The sequence below is a fragment of the Bactrocera tryoni genome, chromosome 1 (genome assembly GCF_016617805.1).
Source record: "Bactrocera tryoni isolate S06 chromosome 1, CSIRO_BtryS06_freeze2, whole genome shotgun sequence".
In the NCBI taxonomy this organism is placed as follows: Eukaryota; Metazoa; Arthropoda; class Insecta; order Diptera; family Tephritidae; genus Bactrocera; species Bactrocera tryoni.
In genome coordinates this window covers 54,579,970-54,603,022 of record NC_052499.1, presented here as the reverse complement: position 1 = coordinate 54,603,022, position 23,053 = coordinate 54,579,970, and the positions used below count along the sequence as shown (strand labels likewise).

Below are 23,053 nucleotides of genomic sequence, written 5' to 3'. Positions count from 1 at the left end.
TTATTATGTAATTATGCCAATAAATAGTGCAGCAACAAATTGGAAGCGCCTAATTTTGTATTGTGCGAGTGTCAAGGCGGAAATTTCGATATGAAGGCTAAAGTAGAAATTCTAGCATTTTGCTTACTAAAGACTGGAAAATGAATTGGCCAAGTGAGACAGCATTGGGATTAGGCTCATTTTAATATATGTATATGTATATATTTACAATTGAGTAACCCAGTTTGAGTTGTTTTGTTATTTATGACCTCTGTATGGTTGGCATGTTCTGATAAAAGTCTCTTTATGTGGAAAATATAGACAGTTCGACATTGTCTGCAGCTTTTTTACCAATGCAATACAATTTTTTTTTTGAGATTTTAACTACGATATTGTTCAAATCTTTGACTGCTGTTTGGATCACCTCATATAGGTAACGTTTTTATTGGACTCAGACTATTGCGCTGTTAAATTCATTGCATGCCATGGCGTATGAGTGTTGGCGATCACCTCGTAACGCTTTTATTGTACTCAGTTGTAGCGTTCAAAGGGCATTTCATAGCATATTCTATTTTCGTAGCTATTTGTAGTTGTTTCAGACTTGTTTCTTAGACTGTTTTTCAAGTTTTTCTCTGAGATATCTGGAACCCATTGCTGTTTAGGTTCCAGAAAAGCGGAATTTGAAGCTATAATTTTCACCTGAATAAGCTGAAATTAAAATTTAAATCCCTTTAATTGAAATTACTAAGATAAAGATTCTATAGGATTTGTATAAGAGGGTTTTCACTGACAAAAATACTCATATATAAGATTTTTTAAGAAAACTCCAGTAATGCTAAGTTTCTGCTTTAAAAAAGCTTGCTTTTAGCTTTATATGAACTTTGAGAACTTGTACTCTAATAGTAGCTATAGCGTGGCGGTATAAAATGAAGAAATAAGGAGATCGTGCTTAATCAGTTTGGGCGCTCTTATGCAAGTTGTTGGAAAACCATAAACAGTCGATTATTACAAGCTTCTTTTGAAGCGCATTTTTTCGCTACAGACAGTTCATTATCACTTGGTCCCGACTATAAGATAGAAATAAAAAACCATCTGCCATTGCCGAAATTGCTCGTATTGGGCTGTTGAAGTATGTATTTTGAAGATTCTTCACATTCTCCTGTCCTGGTGTTTGCAAATGTGTAAATATGTCATAGGAAGAATGTGTTGGCAGATGTATACACAGTAAGTCAGGTAAAAGCTTGAGTTCAGATTTTAAAATATTTATTTAATAATTTTGTGCAGACCTCAATAATATTTTATTCCGCATATGCAGTCAGTAGTTAATTAATATAATAATATAAGTATATATGTATACATATATTTATATATATATATATATGAAGTCTTCTCTAATCAAACGGACCTCTTTTAATTACATCTTTGCATATCTCCCTAGGCATATGAAATTATATGTAATAATTGCTGCAACTTTACGAAAATAATTTTATGCCCTGAACATTTCTCTGCGAAGCCACAGAATACTATATTCATGAAAATTAAATAAGTAATAAATACTTGAATTGCACAAGTAACAGTAACTTAATACAGGCAATGTGCAAACTTGGCACTGCTTAAACCAAATGAAGGAAAAGAGAGGCGATTTTGTAGGCTACATACTTACAATAAATACAGCTGAAGTCATAGCACACAGCTCCGGAATGCAGCTATATGCCTTTAGACACATATACACACAAACATATATTCATACATGCAATTATCTAATTTTCGAAAGCTACTGAACTGCTCGAATACTAATACTTTTGAGCCGCAATACACTCAATTTGCTTTAATGGATAGTTGCTGTTGTGCACACACACACACAAAAATACATTAGGGGGTCCGTTTTTCGTAATTTGATTTTTTTCCTTTTTTGCAAATGCTCACTGCAGTTTCAGTTTTTGCCCTAAAAGTGGTATCCCACATAAGCAAGGACTTTTTTTCCATTAAAACCGTGACTAAATCATATTTCTTTTGCTATATACAAGGTTTGTCGCAAGAGAAACAGGACTGTTAAAAAAACAACAAAAAATTAATACTTTTCAAAAGTTATATTTTTTTATTCAAAGTGGTTTCCTTGTGCTTCGATACACCGTTTAGCCCGGTCAATTAGCATTTCAAATGAGTGTTTAAGGTAATTTTTCGAAATGCTCTTGAGAATATCGGTCGTCGCCTTTTGGACAGCTGAAATGTCCTGAAACCAGTGTCCTTTCATGGGCAAATGAAGTTTTCCAAGTAGGTAAAAATCACAGGGTGCCAGATCAGGTAAGTAGGGTGAGTGATTAATGGTTAATATGGAGTTTTTTGTCAAAAAACCAGTGACAAGCGTCGACCGAAGACACAGCGCATTATCGTGCAACAGGCACCAGGACCCTGCCTCACGGTATTGTGGTCGAGCACACCTTCCGTAGACCCAATTTATCTATCAAAATGCGATCAATGGAGTCTTTGGTGATATTTAACTCCATTCCCATGTAATGCAAGGAAGATTTTGGTGAATTCTTAATAAATTCCTGCACTTTTTCAATATTGTTTTGGGTGATCACTGATTTTGGACGGCCCGACTTCTGATCGTCACAGAGGTCCTTCCGACCTTCTTGGAATCGCTTAAACTACTCATGCACATTACTACGGGATAGGCATTGATCACCATAAACTTTTTTAATAATTTGAAATGTTTCAGTAAACGTTTTCCCAAGTTTAAAACAAAATTTAATATTTGAGCTTTGCATTTTACGACCGATGACCAAAAGCTGCTGTCACTTTTTGATCGATAACATCGATTGTAGTTATCCAATTGTTTTGAAATTTTTACGAAATGTCAACAAGAGATCAAACTTTTTATTTCATATACCCTCCAATAGGTGGCGCCACCAGAAACAGTTATATTTAAAAAGTTCTGTTTCTTTTGCGATAGACCTTATATATGTACTTGAAAATTTGCAATGTGAAGGTGAACTTACAACTTTAAAACGGGGATATTTTATTGCAAAATTTTCCGCTTTGTAAAAAAGTTCAGTAATTTTTTTCATAAACACATTCTTTAAATAGTAATGCGCAGCTAAAGTAAAGCATCAAATTAACTGAGCACCATGCAAGTGATTTATTCGTTCTGGATTACTCATACGACATGGTGTACTGCATTGACATAGTACATTTAATGCATGACTCCTAGAGCGGATAACTTTTAAAGAAGACTTGATTTGAAAAATGTATTTTAAAGCCTTTTTGCAAAATTTTGTATTTAGATATTACTTTTCTAAAGTTATAGACTTACTTGCTTCGAGATAAAAACTTTATAGACTAAAGCAGAAGCCTTTAAATATAAAGAAACTCCATAGTACATTGTTCGTTTACCATAGTAACATAAAAATGTTTTATACCGCCACAAAAAAATTAAACTTCAGGTGGCGTTTGTAAGGAAACAATCATGTTGCAACATAATGAACACCCTAATACACAAATATAAAGTAATATGTATGTGAATGTGTATCGGTGAGTGCAATAATATTAGATCTGTAATTCTTCCCAATACTCGTGCGAACTTCCAAGCCGACGCGTTGAAGTGCAATATTTTGAAGCTTTAAGTGAGCTTAATCCGAGGAAGAGGAAGAGGAAGCAGCATTATGATTTTAGCCTTTGGTAATCTGTTTATTTATTTAAATACTGCATACCAAATGCATAAATCTTAGCATGACTTTGTGTGCAACAACAACACCAGCAACAACAGCAGTTGGTTCGAACTAGTCTCAAACTCATGGGGAAATAGTACCGTTATAAGTGCTGCTAACATTGTAGAATGACAAGCAGTTGTAGACAGAATTATTTACAAATTTTGTAAATAACAATGACAAACAAATGCTTTACATGTGTGCTTAAGTATGTGTACTTGTGCGTATATGCCTTGAGCTTATTGCTCAAATTCTCATAGTTGAAGCACTTTCACTTGAGTGTTGCAAAATTTATTAGTTGTATATCTAGAATATAATTAAATTTCAGTTTGTCTTAAGCCTGAAAAAGATGTAATGTGTTTCCATATTTATAAGTATGGAGCTGAGGGCATTCCAAACATTTTTGATTATATACATATTCTATCGTTTAGACATTGACAATTACTTATGAAACTTTTAGAAAATTACCGCTATTTTGATGATTTGAACAGTTGACTTATTTAAGCTTCTTTAATATATATCAAGAATACGTGAACTAAACACCTTATTCCATCATCTAGAACGAAATACTGCACACTCTCTGGCAAAAGTAAAGAGGTATTCAATAAGAGCGTTGCTATAGTTTTTAAAATAATACAAAAATGGTTTGGGATATCAGTGATATTTTTGATTCCTGTGAAAGTACATTCGATTCCATTATGTATAGAATTCGATTTCTTTTGCATGGGCACCACGGGGACCCTTGCAGAACACCAAACGCTGAAGCCAATTTTCGACAGTTTTCAAGCATAAATAGGCAGATACTGCTGCAATTTTACATTCGTTATTCTTACGAAGTTCATCAATCGTCGCTGGCTTGTTGGCATAGACCATAGACTTGACGTAGCCCGACAGGAAATAGTCCAACGGCATCAAATAGCACACAAATCGATTGTGACATTCGCTGTGTGGCTTGTAGCACTGTCCCGTTTAAACCACATATTGTCCAAGTCCATATCATCCAATTTGGGTAAAAAATATTCGGTTATCATTGAGCGGTAGCGATTCCCATTCACAGTAACGTGCCGGTCTTGATCATCACGGATGAAGTACGGCCCAATGACACCGCCGGCACATAAACCGCTCCAACCCGTAGTTTTTTCGGGACGCAATGGTGACTTATGGAGTACGTACGAATGTACTTTCACTGGAATAAAGAATTTCATTGAGATCTCAAGCGTTCATTTTATTTTAAAAACTTTTGTAGCGCTCTTCCTGAAAAATCCGCTTTTAAATTTGAGGCCACTGACTCCGAATTTCGGTCGTTTGCTGTCCCATCGGTTTACTCTTGTGGCACCGAATTGAATAACCTTATATACTATACATAAAAATGGTAAATAACAACGTGTGCCGGATCGCCAACATATCAAAATTTGTTCGCTTTGTTATTATGAGTTGAAATGTGAAGCTGACAACTATAGACCGCATAATCGAGATCACTAAAAAATACTGAAGTAGCAATTATAAGCGAAGTCTCGGTTACTTATTAGAGAGAGACCGAAAAACTCGGACAGTTTAGGTTAAGTATGATTTATTTTTACAGTCTCCTGGTCCTGGTACTGAAATGATTATTTAAACTGGTATAATAAATACTAACTCATTGCTTTTGTAATAGATAGCTTTAGTGATGTGAATGTGGCGTTGTGTGACTGCGTTTGGGCGTGCGGCGTTAGGAAAACAAGTTCTCGTGCTAAAACATTTTATCAGGCAGTTTTGTGATTGCTTCAGTCAGTCTTGATTGAGAACGCGTCAAAGATGGCCTGCGGAAATGTTGATGAAAGAATGGCATTTGTCGAACCCAGCCATCATGTAGGCTCTATTTCTTTTGCCTGGAAGCTAAATCCGCAAAAACTGGTGGAAACGCAAAAAGCTCGATGTGTGATGTTTTACTTTTCAACTTCAAGCGAAACGATCCTAGTCGAACCGCGTTGAGTCGCTACAAACGGTGGCCAAGACAGCATTGAGCGCGAGGAGGGTTTTGTTCCGTTTTTGGTGAGATTGTCAGGGAATCATCTATTATGAGTTACTCCCATACGACCAAACTATTAATTCGGAACTGTCTTGTCAATAATTGAGCCATCTGGGCTAAACAAACGTCCAACAACTTCTTGCCAAGGCTAGAAGGCCAAAGGTAAATGAAATGTTTTCTATCAGAATAACCATAGTTGAAACACATCGAAAGTGACTTGTTAAAAGTTTCGGTAGCTTGGTCTGAAGGTTTCTTTTTACATACCTTTTAGTCCGAGCCTGCCATCAAATGGTTACTTTATTTTCTTTCTATTTATGGGTTATAATTTGGTTACAAAATGGAGAAGATTGGCATCGGTTTCTACATAATTTTCATTACACTCAAAGCAACAAAGCGTTAGATTTAACCCTTTCGATCCGAACGGGACGTATGTATCCGGTGTATGTTCAAAGATACCTAGCCAAAATAGAGCGAATAATTAGACGCCTATTTCATAATTCGTAGGGAATTTTGTGATAATTGTATTTTTACTGTGTCTAAATCAGCAGAAAGGTTAATAAATAATTATTCTAGTGTTCTTGACATATTGTGAAGTTAGTGAGTAGTAATATTTTATTGTATTTTTGTAATTATTGGTATGTATAAGTTTGTGGAATATACGTGACCCATCAGTATTCTTGTTGGACTAAAAATGTCCCAGTCAGGATAGTAGTGATGAATATAAGCCTACATTGAAAATTTATTTTGCTTCACCTGAAAAGACAGAGGAGCATCTAAACTATAGTATATTGAAAACGTGTTGGATCGCCTGAAATTTCTATTTTTAAGTTCAAGGATGGAAAGTGCATACTAGAGCATTGACGAGAGTATGACGAAGTTCAAGGGCCGATCTTCTATGAAACAATATTTGCCGTTGAAGCCCACTAAGCATGGCATTAAAATGTGGCTTAGGTGTGATGCTCTTTCCGGCTATACTTATGACTTTAATATCTACAGCGGCAGAGAAGAAGGAGTTGTCGGAAAAACTCTTGGCGGCCGCGTTGTTAAGAAATTAGCTGCCACAAGAAACTGGTGTCATATAATGCTTCGATATGTATCAACCTCCTTGAAACTTTGAATTATGCTGGGTTAGAAACTGTTATGCCAAACCGTAAAAAATTGCCAATAATTAATATTAAGCTCAACAAGGGTCAATGCATTTTCCGTGAAAAGAAGGAGAGGCGTACAAAAACCATATGCGAAGAATGTCAAATTTCTTTTTGCAAGGATTGTTTTGCACCCTACCATAATGTATATGTATTTCACTTGTGTTTGCCGAAAATGTTCATTGTATTACAAATAAAACTAGTTTTCATATAAAAACCAGATGAAATAATATGTAAGCCTTGGGAGCATAAAGTACTGATCGGGATAAGTATGTCCCATCCAAAATTATACGAAATATGTTTTATTTACTTCAACGGCTTTCAGATCGAAAGGATTAAGTTATATTTAACCCTATTTTATTTAAAAGTGATTACTTCAAGTTCTACTAGAGTATAAAGCATTGAGATTTTAGGTTCATAACTGCTTAACTGATGAGGCGCACCTCATAATACATAACTTTATAAGTTAACTCATTATGGGTCCGTAATCCGTGTATTCAGGTTTAAGTTCTCCCAAACCAAGCAGATATACTTAATATATAACTGAAGGAAACTTAAGTAGCATCGACTTTTCGAGCACCTTCCGAGTTTAGTATTAGTCACAAGGAAATATTCTATCTGCTTAGAAGAGCACGGCATTGGTGCAGTTTTTTCAAAACTCGCAATTGATTTGTTTTTATACTCTCGCAACAATGTTGCTAAGGAGAGTATTACAGTTTTGTTCACATAACGGTTGTTTGTAAGTCCTAAAACTAAAAGAGTCAGATATAAGGTTATATATACCAAAATGATCAGGGTGACGAGTAGAGTCGAAATCCGGATGTCTGTCTATCCGTCCGTCCGTCTGTCCGTCCGTCCGTGCAAGCTGTAACTTGAGTAAAAATTGAGATATCATGATGAAACTTGGTACACGTATTTCTTGGCTCCATAAGAAGGTTAAGTTCGAAGATGGGCAAAATCGGCCCACTGCCACGCCCACAAAATGGCGGAAACCGAAAACCTATAAACTATCATAACTAAGCCATAAATAAAGATATTAAAGAGAAATTTGGCCCAAAGGATCGCATTAGGGAGGGGCATATCTGGACGTAATTTTTTTGGAAAAGTGAGCGTGGCCCCGCCCCCTACTAAGTTTTTTGTACATATCTCGGAAACTACTATAGCTATGTCAACCAAACTCTATAGAGTCGTTTCCTTCAGGCATTTCCATATACAGTTCAAAAATGGAAGAAATCGGATAATAACCACGCCCACCTCCCATACAAAGGTTATGTTGAAAATCACTAAAAGTGCGTTAACCGACTAACAAAAAACGTCAGAAACACTAAATTTTACGGAAGAAATTGCAGAAGGAAGCTGCACCCAGGCTTTTTTTAAAAATTGAAAATGGGCGTGGCCTCGCCCACTTATGGACCAAAAACCATATCACAGAAACTTCTTCGCCGATTTCAATGAAATTCGGTATATAATATTTTCTTAACACCCTGATGACATGTACGAAATATGGGTGAAATCGGTTCACAACCACGCCTTCTTCCAATATAACGCTATTTTGAATTCCATCTGATGCCTTTTCTGTATAATATATACATACATTAGGAAAAAATGATGATAGCGGAATAAAACTTTACAAAAATACGGTATTTGAAAAATATGTAAATGACGTATAATGAAATCTCGATTATCACTTTATCATGCGAGAGTATAAAATGTTCGGTGACACCCGAACTTAGCCCTTCCTTACTTGTTATCAATGTGAAATAAGACGAAATTGGTGCTCAACAATAATAATTTTGCATACTTTCAGAGACAAATTATAATTAAATTAATTAATTTCTAATTGCAAATAGAGCACCTGCCGTGTTAATTTATTGTTTCTGGATTTATAGTTGCCAATTCTTATCTCACTGCGCGTGAATCAGCAATTTCTAATTGCGTGGCATAAGCAGCGATGCTAAACGTTTGCAAATGTTGTTGTTGCTGTAATTGTTATCCTGGCAATTTAATATTTCATTACCGCCGGCTACTGCCACAAACAGCAACTGTGTCCTTGTAGGCCTAATATACACACATAAGGTATACAAATGAAACGCTGTTTCTTTGCATGTGTGTGTAAGGTAATGTCTACACACACATACACATAGCGCAGAAGACATTGTTTAATGACTACCTGTTTTACAGTTAAGCTTTGTTTTATTAAACATTTTCTTAACAAAAACAAACATATAGAGCACAGAAATTATTATAAAATAAATTGTGTGCATATACTTATGCATACATATATATTAGGGTGGGTAAAAAACCTTATTTTCAATTAAAAAAATTCTCAAATCAAAACATCAAAGTTTTATAAACTGTTTGTAGGTTTTCTGTTCGCCGAACTTAGATTAAGCGAGATGTGAATTTATTTATATTAGGGTGGCTCAAAAAAATTATATTTTTTTCGCTTTGTACGCTGAAAAATTTCCTACAAAACAATGAGTTTTGCAAATTAAAATGTTTTTTTTTTTGTGTTTTGAGTTATAAAATTCATAAGAAAAAATGTATCTTTAAAAAAAATCAAATTATACGCGTTAATATCTTTTAAACGGTTAGGTTTACGAAAAATTCGTAAGAAACCCTTTCTTAGAGCATTCAATTTTCTACAAGATCAATGCAAAAGGGTATTTTTTCAAGTTGTTGAAAACGAGATATGAATTTTTCCTTCCGATAATAAGAAAAAAAATAGAAAACTGTAAGGCAGAGCAACTGTAAGAGCTCTAACTTGGAGAGATTTTTATAGAAGTGTCTAAGGATCTATTTTTCAAAGTACCAGAGAAAGAAAAGGTCATTTTTTCGACTCAAACTAATATATATGTATATATTATATACAAGGGTGTTTGTTTGACACACAATTTTGTTAAATTTGTTCGTAGCAATTATAGTTATAAATATATGTTTTTTAGTGCAAAGGTCACTTGAGGCTATGCACACTTGTATATACAAGTATATGAAGAGAAATGTGTGTTAGTGATGTATTAATGCATGTGTCCGTGCTAGCATAGTACTTGCTTATTTGCATGCTTGCATTTATTCTAGCATTTAAGCTTATATTTGCCAGGCAAACAATTTGGAAGACCATACATATTGGAAAACTATTGTTATATAACATTTAACTAAACATTTCTTTATACATATATGCATATGTAAACATATATCTACAATTAAATAAATATTTATGATCATCAATAATTTTCACTATGTGGAGACTGACTTATGCATACAAGAAGCCTATAGATTGTCTATGTTATCAATATATATAAATATATGCACATGCTCTTGTAGATATAAACATACATATATACATACACAGTAAATACCCCGAATTGCACTCTCCTATTTGCAGCTACTAGTTTTCTTCTTCTTCTTCTTCTTCGTCTGCCAGCAAATGGCATTAACATTTTTGTCATCATCTAATTCTATCATTGTGGTTGTATTTGTGGTTGAATTATGGTTTTCTGTGTCGTTTTTGTTATCTTGACTTTTGCATTTGCACGCTAATACATATCTACATATGACTTATATGAAAAAGTGCATATATGTACATATACCCAACATACCCAGTAGGGAAGTCGAATGCGCTGCCATTGAGTGAGAGAAAAAATGAAAAAAAAGTTAAAATCCTATAAACTGTTATCAAATAGAAATGTACAGTTACATAAATGAGTACTACAATAGCCAAATTACCAGTCATCAGTTGCAATCAACCGATATTTTTCCGCTTGACCCGTTCCACCAACGCAGTCTTAACGCAGCCTGTTTACTCTCTCACGGATCAATTGTTCTATTTCTCTTGATTAGACAATATTATAATAGCAAAATTTTGTCTATCCTTAAACCTTATACTTGCTGAAAATATACCAAATGCACTGGAGCTATTGTACCCTTCACAGGTGTATTTGCTATAGAATAAAAGGGTGTGAAAAATTCTTTAACTTGATTTTGATCGATCAGTTTGTATGGCAGCAATATGCTGTAGTGGTCCGATCTAAACAATTTGTTTGGATATTGTACCGTTGTCATAGATAATAATGCATGCCAAATTTCGTAGGAATATCTTGTAAAATAAAACAGTTTTCATACAAGATCTTCATTTTTATTAGTATAGACGCGATATACTATAGTGGTCCGATATTGACGATAAAAAAGCGCCTTCGTGAAGAGAAAAGGTCGTGCACGAAACTTCAGATTGATTTCCCAAAAACTGAAAGAGACAGACGGTCCGACAGACATGACGAAAGCGACTCAGCTTGTCATGCTGATCATTTATACATACATACATATATGTATATAATATACAAGTATATATATGGTAGGGCCTCCGACATTTCCTTCTTCGTTTTACAAACTTCGCGGCAAACTTAATACAACTTGTTCTGGTGCAACTGGCCTTGAGTCTAGAAGAAAATATCTCATCCTCTCTCTATCTTTATCAGTTTCTGGTAGTCATTTAATCCTTCACATTAGATAAAACTCAATTATATTCATAGTCTGTTGTGGAAATATTCATGCTCGTTAAGACGCATAACTGGGATTTGAAGGCAATAACACTACGAAAACAAAATCTACGGTCTTTGTAATGCCAAAGACTCTTTAATTTGCACGTACGTAAAGCTTCATTCGTTGATAAAGCGTCTTGCACCAATCGCAAATTCGCTTAGGCGGTTGATTTTTATTCTAAAAAGCAGCTAACTCACCTGAGTTTATAAAGATGTAAGAGCACAAGTGTTTCACAAAAACTAAATAGTTGATTTTTCCCTTTAAATTGAGTGAAAAAACTCTTGCCATTTACCAGGTCTCAGAGGAACGCTGTAATGACATAATTACAGAAACCAGCAGCAGTAGTCAGTCATAAGCCGTAAAGTACAACTCTACCCGTCTCATGATATTACGACTAAAAAATACTTCCTCAAGCTCATCAGCTTCCCATACTAATATCTGTTTCTAAATAATTTATTTATACATACATGATCTTCAAGCTTGGATGCCTTCGAAAAGCGAGTAGATTTAAAGAAACCCTCTTTCATTTCAAATACTCCCTTGATAATTGCATTTTAGATTTTCCTTCAATACCTTCAATAACCAATAGTAGTCTCCAAATAAACCAGTTTCTCACTATCTCCAAACCCGTTATATTTACTACAGCGTCTTGTTTTCTTTGCTCACTTGGCAAACATGTACATATGTATATTTCTAAGCAATGTTAATTAAATTAATTCGAAAGATTCGCCAAACAAATTGCAATCAACTTTACTAGCAACAGTTGTCATTTAAATTGGAAAATATCTAAAACAGTTGGCAACTTACAAATATTATATGTCGTCAGTTTTGTTTCCAAATTGATTGCACATCAAATAACAATTGAGTTTTGTGTACATTTAAGTTGTAAATTTACTTGTTAATTAAAATAAATTTAATTTCTCATATCATGCCTATATTTTATATACTACAATTTTGTATTGTGTGAAGTAAAAAAATGTTAAGCGATTGTATTATGTGAAGAAATGTTATCTTTATTGCTTAACATATCACTGCCACTTTAACGTATAATTTTCTAAAATATGTCTTTTGAGAAATGATTATCGTTTTCGATAGTTGAGTGCAAAAGAAGTAATTCTTCATTAGGTTAGAGATCTTAACAGACATATCATATATCCTATATGTATATTGAATATTAGACCCTTACAAATGAACAAAGCGCAGTTTAGGCAACGTTTTCTGATTTGCCGAAGATAAGGCTACTAAGGCAGGTGAATGGAGGAGAAAGCGTCTACAACTAGTTTCCGACAGGATTTTAGCCTTTCCACACGAATGCCTATTATGCAGTGTTAAGTGTTAAGTAAGCGGTTGTGGTTATGTGAACTTTGCTTAAAGCAAGTGTTTCAGTAAGATCTTCTGGGGCTGAAAGTGGTAAATCAAAGTTATCTCATAGTCATAAATTTTTGGTAGTTTGTCAGTATATCGAAGAGTCTATATTATTTTTCACAACTCTTCCAACTTTTTTTTTTGGTTTTTTTGGTGACATTTCTTGGCCCTAAATTAACATAACTGTTTATATCCAGTAAAATTGCTTTAACTCATACATATTGACCTCATTTAGAAGAACAAAAGCTAGAAATCAAATTCCCAATAATTATATTTAGATATCTATAGAAGGAGTAAAAGGCTCAAAGCAACGACAAGTCATGAACTTTATTTTCGTAATATTGACGAATGATTTACATGAACGAACAAAAAGTCATTTATTCAATGTTGCAACTGTTGATACTGCCAATACTACCGCTGTAGTTACTTGTCTTTCGCTTGTAAGACTTTGTTCATACTTTTAGAATTTTTAATTTGTTCCTCAAAATCTATGATGTCAATGTTTTGTTTGAGTTTGCTGAATAGCCAGAAGTCATACAGAATTAAATCTGGCGACGTAGTTTTCTCGGCTCACCTTTGTCACAATATTCGGCTGATGGATCTTCTGTTTCCGGGATGTAAGCATAGATCCAAGAGTCATCGCCAGTAATATTTCGTTTCATCACAACATGGTAGTCGGAAATCATTGTTTCGCAGACACGACGGGTTGCTGTTTTTCAAAAAAAAATTGAGTCATTTTGGAACCAATCGAGTTTTCACTTCTCTTAGGTCCAAATTATCTTACAAAATGGTTTTCACTGATCCTTTCGATATTCTCACGATGCTAGTAAAATCTCAGACTGTTAATCGTCAATTCTCAATAACCAATTCTTTTAGTTTTCAACTGTTGATAATCAGTTGATGTTGATCCGTCTTGGGCGCGCTTCATCATCAACACGTTCTCGGCCTCGGCGTTCTCTTTAAATAATTTGTGCCAATCAAAAACGCTTGCTCGTGACAAACAATTGTCACCGAAGGCCTTTTCCAACTTTCTGAACGTTTTGGCACCAAAAACTTGATACCGCACACAAATTTTAATGGAACTTCTTTGTTGAATAATTTAACTTATCGTAAAAATCGCCGAATGCACTTGATGTACTTCAGAAAGACAAGCGTATACTAAACAATAGTGATTATTTTGATGTAACATTTGGCACAGATAACACTAACATTCATACCAAATTAGAAATAAAATATTTCGGCGAATGAGTTTTCGAGCGAAATTTAAATTAAGGAGTCTTAAAAGTCCTTTCAGAGAACGCTCTAATCCTCTCTTTGTTTTTGGCATACTTATGGAGTGTATAAAGTTGTATTTGATATACAATTTTCCAATGACCGAATGATTATTGATTATTATTTCGTTGTTTGAGCTTTGGAAAGCTCTTGGACTGTGCGTCTTTTTCAGTGTATGCCATTCATTTAAAGCGGAGACAACTTTTTTCAATTAAATATGTCACACTTTGTGCCTCAAAAGGTGTTTTTTGGGAAAGTTCTTCTCAAGAACTTTCTTCTCCTCTTTAATGTGAAAAATATCTTAGCTGAAAGTCATTGTATTTTGGTGCGAGCCTGCGGTGAATATGTTCTAGCGGAGTGGTCATGTCAAAATTTTGACTTGAAAGACAACGATCGCCCTAAGTAGCCATAATATGTAGTTTGAAGAAGTGGATTGATGAAAGTTATTGCCTAATACAACAAAAACTCGCTGAGTCTTTGGGAGTCACTAAAGCAGCCTTTCAAAACGTTTAAAAACAGCCGAAAATCTTTAAAAGCAAAGAAAGTTGGCGAAATATGAATTAAAGCCAAGACACTTTAACAGACATATCAGAAATGCTATTTGAAAGCTAGAAAAAGAATTCGCCGTTGGATATAATTATGACTGATGTTGAAAAATTGAACCATTACGACAATCCTAAAGACGGAAACTATGGCGCTAAGGTAATGCTTCATTGATCTGCCTCTGTTGCTAGCCCGTTTAAACCATATTTCGGAAACAGCGGCTGGGAAGTTTTTCCTCACCCTTCTTATAGTCCAGATTTGGCCACGTCTGACTGCCATTTTGTTCCGATCGATGCTGAAGTATATAGTTCTCAGCAGAGTAGAGTATAAAAATAAAATAAAATAGAACGAAATTCGAAAGAATTTCTTCACAGTCACATGGTGATCCGGAGTAAAACTGCAACAAAGCTCTGCAGTTTTTCTGTTATTTAAATATATTTCTATAGAAATAGCATGTAATCATGTCAAATGAGTACATAAGTATGTACATATATTTGTTTAGCTATGTCACTTTGTTGTTGCGTGCTTAATGCGGTGTACACGGTGTGTCAATGGGACCACTGAGCTTTACTATAACATATCCATATTATGATAATTAGTTCATGTAATTGCGTTGTGTTAGAATTTCTACATTAGCGTTTCCTTGTATAAAACCACACGTTGTTGTTGTTGATAAAATTGTGCATATGTGAATGTGTGTGCCTTTGCGTGTTAGTTAAGCGTGCTTGCTTAATATAATTAATTTTGTAAAATTTTTTTGAGTTAAAAAGAAAAACCAAAAAAAAAAATAAAAATAAAAACAAAAACAAGCCACAAAACGTGCTGCATATCAACAATTTTAATTACATATATGTCTGTATAATATCGCCCAACAACACACACACATACACAAAAGCGTGTCTCTCATTTATTTGCTCGCTGTTTATTTGTAGGTGATTCGGCCACCTGGTTGGCAGTGCTGTAACGGACATGTGTTGTGCAACAACTGCCGCAGTCGTTCGGTCAAATGTCCGGTGTGTCGTGTGCCGTTAGGGCCCAGAGGACGCTGCCTGCTCGCGGATAAATTATTCACCGTGTTGGCTGAGAGTTTTCCCTGTGATGGCGGTAAGTTAACCACAAAAACAACAACTCACTCAAACCAGAACGCTTAGTTTTTGAAAATTGAACTTCGCGCGTTTTTGCAACTTTTTTTTTCGAAAATGTGAGTGCATTAGAAGTGTATTCGATGGGGGGACAGTCCGGCAGAAATGTTGTAGCATTTTGTAAGTATCTTGCCAAACTCATTAGTTGCCACAAATGATATACTTATACCGGAAGTTGCTTGGATTTAAGGTGATTAAGTGGGGGAAAAGCGTTTAAAACACAAAGTATGAACGAAATACCGTTAGGGAAATCAGAATGCATTAGGCGTGTTCTAAACGCAAACTACTGAAATCAATGTAGTCATAAGAAAATCAGGTTATGCGATACCCTAACACGGCTTTTTATTGCAAAGGACCATGAAATCTCTAGAAAAGAGTTAATATTAGACCCTTTGTTCGCTCAGTTTGTTGCGCAGCTATATGCTGTAGCGGTCCAATATCGGTGATATTTCGTCAAAGGCGCAGATTATTGGGAGGAAAAGGGTAATTTTATAACCCAATGATTAACTTCCTCCCACCTAACCAATGCGGATCTTTAAATTCTTTAACGTTTATCAAAACTGTGAATACCTTTTGTTTTGAAGACTATAAAGCCAATATGAAAACTAAAAATGAGCTTATTGTCCATTGAAACTCGTAGATCAACAAAGTTAAACACTTTCTGTAGTAAATAGTCTATTATTACGTAATGAGAGCGGAACCCTGAACTGCGAGAAAAGCAAACAAATTTTTTTTGTAACAGACACCTTTCATTAATAGAAGTATAGGATTTAAAAAGCTTTACGTCGTCGGCATATAAAGATATTTGAGAATTCTATGACAGAAGAGATATCGTTAATAAATAACAAGAACGGAATCGGGCCAAAATGACTACCTTGTGGAACACCTGAAGAGAACATTAAATGAATCGGAAAGCGTATTATCAAAATATTTCAAAGATTGATTTTTTTGTTTTTTAATAATTATATAAATCTTTCGAAAATTTAAAATTTCAGTATGATAACTCAAAAACTTAGAGACTAGTTCGCGTATATACAGATAGATGGACAGACAGACATTGGTAAACTGACTGACTGAAAATGTGACAAAATGATCACGAATAACCAATACAGTATGAGATGGCGCATTATCGCACTTTTTTGTTCAATAAATTCAGACTCAGTCGTAGTAAAAATCGAAGATGGTCATTCACTTCTAGATTCAGCTTTTATTTCCTCAATTGAGTCAAAACGGTGTCTTCGGAGTGCTCATGTGAATTTGCTGAATAGCCAGAAGTTACACAAAGGTAAATCAGGCGAATGCGGTGGTTGCGGCACGATATTAGTTGAAAATGTGGCGAAATGATCACGAACAACCACTGCAGTATGAGATGGCGCATTATCGCACTTTTTTGTTCAATAAAATCAGATATAGTAAAAATCGAAGAATTCACTTTTAGAGCCTCTCAAAACTACTCTCAAATACTAATGAATATTTTGAAGTGAAATTTAGCATAGATGTCATTAACAGCACTACCAATTTACAGAAAAAAAATTTACCAATTCGAAAAACACGCGAAGTATAAATAAAAAATTCACCTTTCAATTTGATCACAGTAGTATATACATATAAACGATCTACTCGAAAATTAATGCTTGGCGTTGATACTCATATTAAACATTTCATTTTTAATATTAAACAGTGTTTTTCGTTGGAGTGGTTGTAAAAAGGAGCTCTTGGAAAAATCATAAATTAACAGGAACTCAGGTCGATATGAGTTTCCCTCCGATTCTTCAGTAAAATCGTTATATCTTCTGTTTTTAAAAAGAGCGAATGGATGTACCTTTGTGGGCAAAAAATACTAAGACTTTTCAATTTAAATTTCGCCCGATGATCCATTCATCGAAATATATTTTTTTTAGGTTGTCAGTAGTATCAGTGCTAAATATCACTTCAAAATAATCATAAATGTTTAGTATACGCTTGTCTTTCTAAAGTACATAAAATGCGTTCTGCGATTTCTATGATGAGTGAAATTATACAACAAAGAAGTTCCATAAAATTTTGTGTGCGAAATCAAATTTCTGGTGCCGAAATTTTCAGAATGTTGGAAGAGGCCTGCGGTGATAATTCAGAGAAGATCAGAACGCATTGACGACGAATTTCATTACGTCAATAAAATAAAGGAATTGAGGTTTGATAATCGACGATCAGAGATCTTACTGTTATCGTTGGAATATCAAAACGATCAATGAAATCCATTTTGAAGGATCTTTTGAGCCTAAAAAAGAGATGAAAGCATGATTGGTTCCAAAATCACTAAATTTTTTCGAAAAACAGCGTCGCGTTAACGTCTGTGAAACAATGCTTTTCGACTACAAGGATATCATGAAATGTATTATTACTGGTGATGACTTTTAGATCTATCCTTACGACTCGGAAACAGACGATCGTTCGGCCAAATATAGAGGCAAAAGTGAGCCGAAGCTGAAAAATCACGTCAAAGCAGGTCAAAAAAGAAAGATTATGTTGACAATTGATTATCGAGGTATGGTAAGCTCCTTATTACTTCCAAATGGCCAAACTCTCGATAAGGAATACTATTTTAATGTCATGCGTTGTTTGCGTGAAGCTGACCGACAAGTGTTGGTGAATGCATCGCCGTATCCCGCATTGATTCTTCGTGAGTTTTTCGCCAAATTTCCAACCAATATCGTGCCCTCACCACAGTATTTTCCGGATTTAGCTCCGTGTGACTCTTACCATTCAGAAAACTCAAATGACCGCTCGGGAAAAAGCGTTTTGAGTCCATCGATAACGTTCAATGTGAATCGCTATGCGCATTGAAGGCCATTCCGAAAATTTACATTGACAAATTTTGTGTGCGGTTTCGAGGATTGGAAAAAAACATTGGCACAAGTGTATTGGGGCCAAGAGGGATTACTTTGTGTGTGAGGACAAAGGTTTTGAGAATAAATTAAAAATTTTAAAACTATGAACAAAGTCTTACTTTTTTCTTTTTGTAGTATATAAAATCTATAATTGCTTTCTGTACTGAGACATTTCCCAAACGTAATATATAAGCAGACCGCATACCAATGGCCTTACCTTTCCGGAAAATAAGAACAACCCTAGCATATAGATTATAATACAGTTTTTCCATTAAACTAATCGCTGTGTGATGGTCTTGCCCTGACACAGCAAACTTCCTAAAAAACGAAGACAAAAATAAAAATTCGACAAAGGAATGCAAAAAAAATAAAATAAATAACTAAAATTCTTAAAGGAAAATATACTTCAACTTGTTGCCCCTAATGACCTCTCCCGTGCCCAATTACAGTTATGCAGCTCTGCGCCGCTATATGCTGATAACTTTTGCAACAATCATTAGAATGTGCTTATTAATTTCCGTTTAGTCGCCGTTGCCACTGACAGCACTTAGCTCGGTCGTCCGCTCGTCCGCTCGCGCGCTTACTTTTGTCATTCGAGTCTTCAGCAGTTTCGTTTACACTCACCGTGACTGCCGCTGCGTGACGTGTCGAACTCTCGACGCTATCTGACTTCCTTTCCTTACATTTTTTTTGTTTCTGTCTTTTTGCACTGTTGGGGGCCGTAAGTTTCATCTGCTATTTTTCCGAGATTTTTCTTTTATGTTCGGTGCAGTTTGTTTTTTATTCACGCGCTTCAACTTGTTAGCGCGTCCTCAAGTTTTCCAGAATGACGTTCAAATTTGCGTTAAGATTAAGTTGATGTTTACAACCATTAATGATGTCAAATAGACCTCTGGGCGTCAATGACAGTGTAGAAGAAATATAAGTAAAATTAAGACCAAAATTATTAGAAAATGTAAGGAAGTTTTGTGTGTGTCGTTCCTTGGTTGGTGGAGTAAATTGTTGGATGACACTGCGTGAATTTTATGTTACTTAAGTGCTCTTTGCCTGTAGAATGTGGACTGAAATGAACTATCTCTTCGGCGTCATTAAAATAATGAAATTTAATAGAGTCTCTTTAAATAAGTTTCGCCTGTGCACAACTCTTCGAATCTGGAATCTCGAAGACTAAAATTAATGGGTGTAAACGGCGGCTGCAAATCGATAAATCCAGAAGTTCGAGGGTTAGGTAAAGTTGGCTTTGTTGACAAATCCCTGTAATCTAAGTAAGATATAAGTGCAGATTTCAGTTTGATTGGCCGGTAGGAATGTTTTTGTTATTATTGGCATCCATAAAACAGAACTAAAGTGCGGAGTTTTGAAACAGTAAAATGAAGATTAGTGTGGTAGGTAAAGTTGTTAATGTAAAGTTGAATCCGCCTACTACTAAATGTTTGTCATAAGGTCAGAATTTCAGGCCGTGGCTATAGACCTCTGTCGGAGATGAGAAAATTCTCTTTATAAGACAAAACGGGTTTTAAGTCAGAATTTCCAGTTAATATTAAATTCTTTAAGATACCATGCAATTCCTGTAGGGTTGGTCTTATTTTATAATAGGTTTCAAAGAAAGTCTTTAATCAGTGACAATAAATTTTTCATAAAATTTACCACCTTTTATAGAATATTTTTCTTTTTCGTTGTATTGAAAGTAATATGAACACGATTTTTTGGGTTTTTACAATAAGAATATATCACTACAGCAAAACTTCTATGAGCCGTGACTGTCCAACTTATGCTATTCCAACTCTAAACACCATATAGGCACTTAGGTTCATTGTAACGTCTCATTCTGCTCAGCATACTATTAAAACTCAAACATCTCATCACCTTCCTCTATCGTTCTCACTTAAGGAGCAATAAAACTTACTCAAAAGCTCATCTTTTCATCATCCACATATGGAAAAGTGGATATTCTTTATCACAAAGTTGCTTTTGGAGAGTTAAGAGTATATTTCGTTTGGTTTTTGTCTCCTAATTCCTAAGTAACACGTTTAGAAGATTATGCCTTGAATGATTTTAAGAAAATTGAGGTTAATTACAAGATGGACGAGGAAGAGTAAAAGCTATGTGAAGTGTTTTATATGCTTTTTGATAATAAGTAGTAGCTTCGAGTTTTCCTTTTTTCCCACCTCTCCGTTTCTCTATGCCTATACGGGAGCTTTTGCCGCAATACTTTTTTTAACTAGTCCTTGTTACTAAACCAAATGAGCAGCTGCAACTATCCAAACGGTCTTGAAATTGTTTGATGTCTTTAAATTTATACAAAACATAACGGCGCTCTTTGTTAGGCACAGATTTAAGAACAAGTTTCTCGCAGTTTCGCCCAACAGCTCGCAATCCTTCGGCTTTTAAGTCACAAAAGTACACGACTGCGCTGCCGGTTATCCATGCAGCGCATGTTAGTGTTACGTTGTGTGCTGTCGTAGCTGTCACAGCACGCATTTACACACTGTTTCCTTCCTCTCGGCCGCACTCTGAGCGGCAGCTCGTTACGCGGCGCTGGTTTATTAAGCTTTATTTTATTATTTCTCTTCTTTACTTTGCTGGAATAATTATGTTACATAAATTACTAAAGTTTTTCCATATCGTTAGTGTTATTGTTAAAGTAATCGCCGCATCCGGTGTGCCCTACGCATCACACCGCCCGCAACAGCACCGCACCGCATCGCAGAGCATGGCGTGGCATAGCATAGCCGCATTGTTGTTGCGCTGATGTTTTTATGTTAATGTTGATGTGCAGCCTGTTTTGTTGTTATTGTTATTTGTTATTGTCGTTGTTCTTTAAGTAGTTGCAGTGGTTATTATTATTACGCTCGCTACTGTTGTTACTGTTGTTGTACATTTTGTTGTCCCGCTATGTTTGGTAGGTTATGTATGCGCCGGTGTTTGCGTTGTCGTAAACTTTCCGCGTGTTTGTGATTTTCAATCTGCGCGCATTCACAATCTTAAACTCATACCGCTCCAGCTCACGGATAACAGCGAGTAAGCGCGTCCGCCCCGCACCCCCATTTTTAGTTCAGGATTAAGTGAAGTTGTTCGCATTTTATTTTTTCGTAACAACTTCCATTGGTGGTGTTGTTTTTGTACATTTAACTCTTCTTTTGTTTTGTTTGCCAGGTCTTAAGGACCATCAGGCGTAGAGACGTTGTATTAGTTAACGGTATTTTTATTTTTTTCCCATTATTTATCTTCATGCTGTTGCAATACTTGTTCTTCTAAAGTACTCCACTCCACCCACTCACAAAATCAGCTAGACTTGTTCCCCGCGCAGCTTTACCCTTGCCCCTAGCCCCACGCCACATCGACCATGATTGGGTGCTGGGTACGGACGTCGCTCGGCGCAAGCGAAAACTTTTTTATGATGTACCCTAACGAGGCCAAGGGACACTTTCAACTATAATAAAGTTGAAATTGTGTAAACATTGACTGTGAAAGCATATTGTTGTAATCTTTGAGAGTATCCATTACAACAATAACAACGACAACAGCAATAATAATAATAATAAACTATAAACACAAGAACAAAGGCAACATAAAGCAGAACGCGTTACTTGGTATTCAGTACCCGGTTAAAAGGGTTGACGGGTGTAAAAGCGGGAGTTAAGAAGAGCATGTAAACTTTAAATATTCTGCATAAGTAGTATTAGCGTGCCGTTATTTACTGTTACTTACGAACTTACACGGCCGCATTGTTGCAAGTGCATTTAAGCAATTTTCTACTTTCATTGAAAGTGCAAGAACTTAGTTTGATCAGACTCCAAAGCAGGATTAAAGGAAAAAGGATTAGTATTGTAATGCACTTTAATTTCAGAAAAAACGTTTTTTACATGTTTAGGTCTCAACATGTGCTATAGCAGTTTGTTTACAATTTTATGAAGTTTTAAAGATTGTTATATTACATGAAGCACATTCGAAGCGGTTTCGGACTCACAATGCACTGTTATAATTATATACAATTTGTAAAAATATTGACTTTTTGTTATTGCCTTTCCAATAAGCTTCAAAGGAGATCTTTTAGCGAATATCTGTAATGACTGAAAACGACTCTTGAGCTCCGAAGTGGTCCGATTTAGACAAATGGGCAGTTCCTTGGGAAGAAAGGGACGTTTGCGATATTATATGATATCTCATGTAACCAAGCTCCTTTAAGGAAAACCTTTTCATATAAAAATATTATCACGATTTGATTATTTTCTAAACAAACGGTTAAGTTAGGTTATGTCGTAGGATTAATACTAATCGATGGACCCCACTTAGACAGATATTCGTACTTTGTGTTACCCAGAAACTCTTAAAAGTAAATCACCAGATAGATCCACCGACTTCTGGATCGATGAAGCGTTTTGTGCTTACCATATAGGGCAATCATGAAGGCAAAGAGTGTTCAAAAAAAACATGTAGCCACACCGCATGAGAACCTAATGGTCCAATCAGAACAGCT

General features: G+C 35.3%; 1 protein-coding gene across 1 annotated transcript in view; it reads left to right on the top strand.

Annotated features, from left to right (window-relative positions):
- The window catches only part of LOC120778914, a 61,834-nt gene that overhangs the window by 28,095 nt on the left and 10,686 nt on the right, over window positions 1-23,053 (top strand). Inside the window, exon 4 of the mRNA XM_040110964.1 lies at window positions 15,494-15,665. Within this exon, the coding sequence (XP_039966898.1) occupies window positions 15,494-15,665 (172 nt within the window). The remainder of the gene's footprint in view (window positions 1-15,493; window positions 15,666-23,053) is intronic.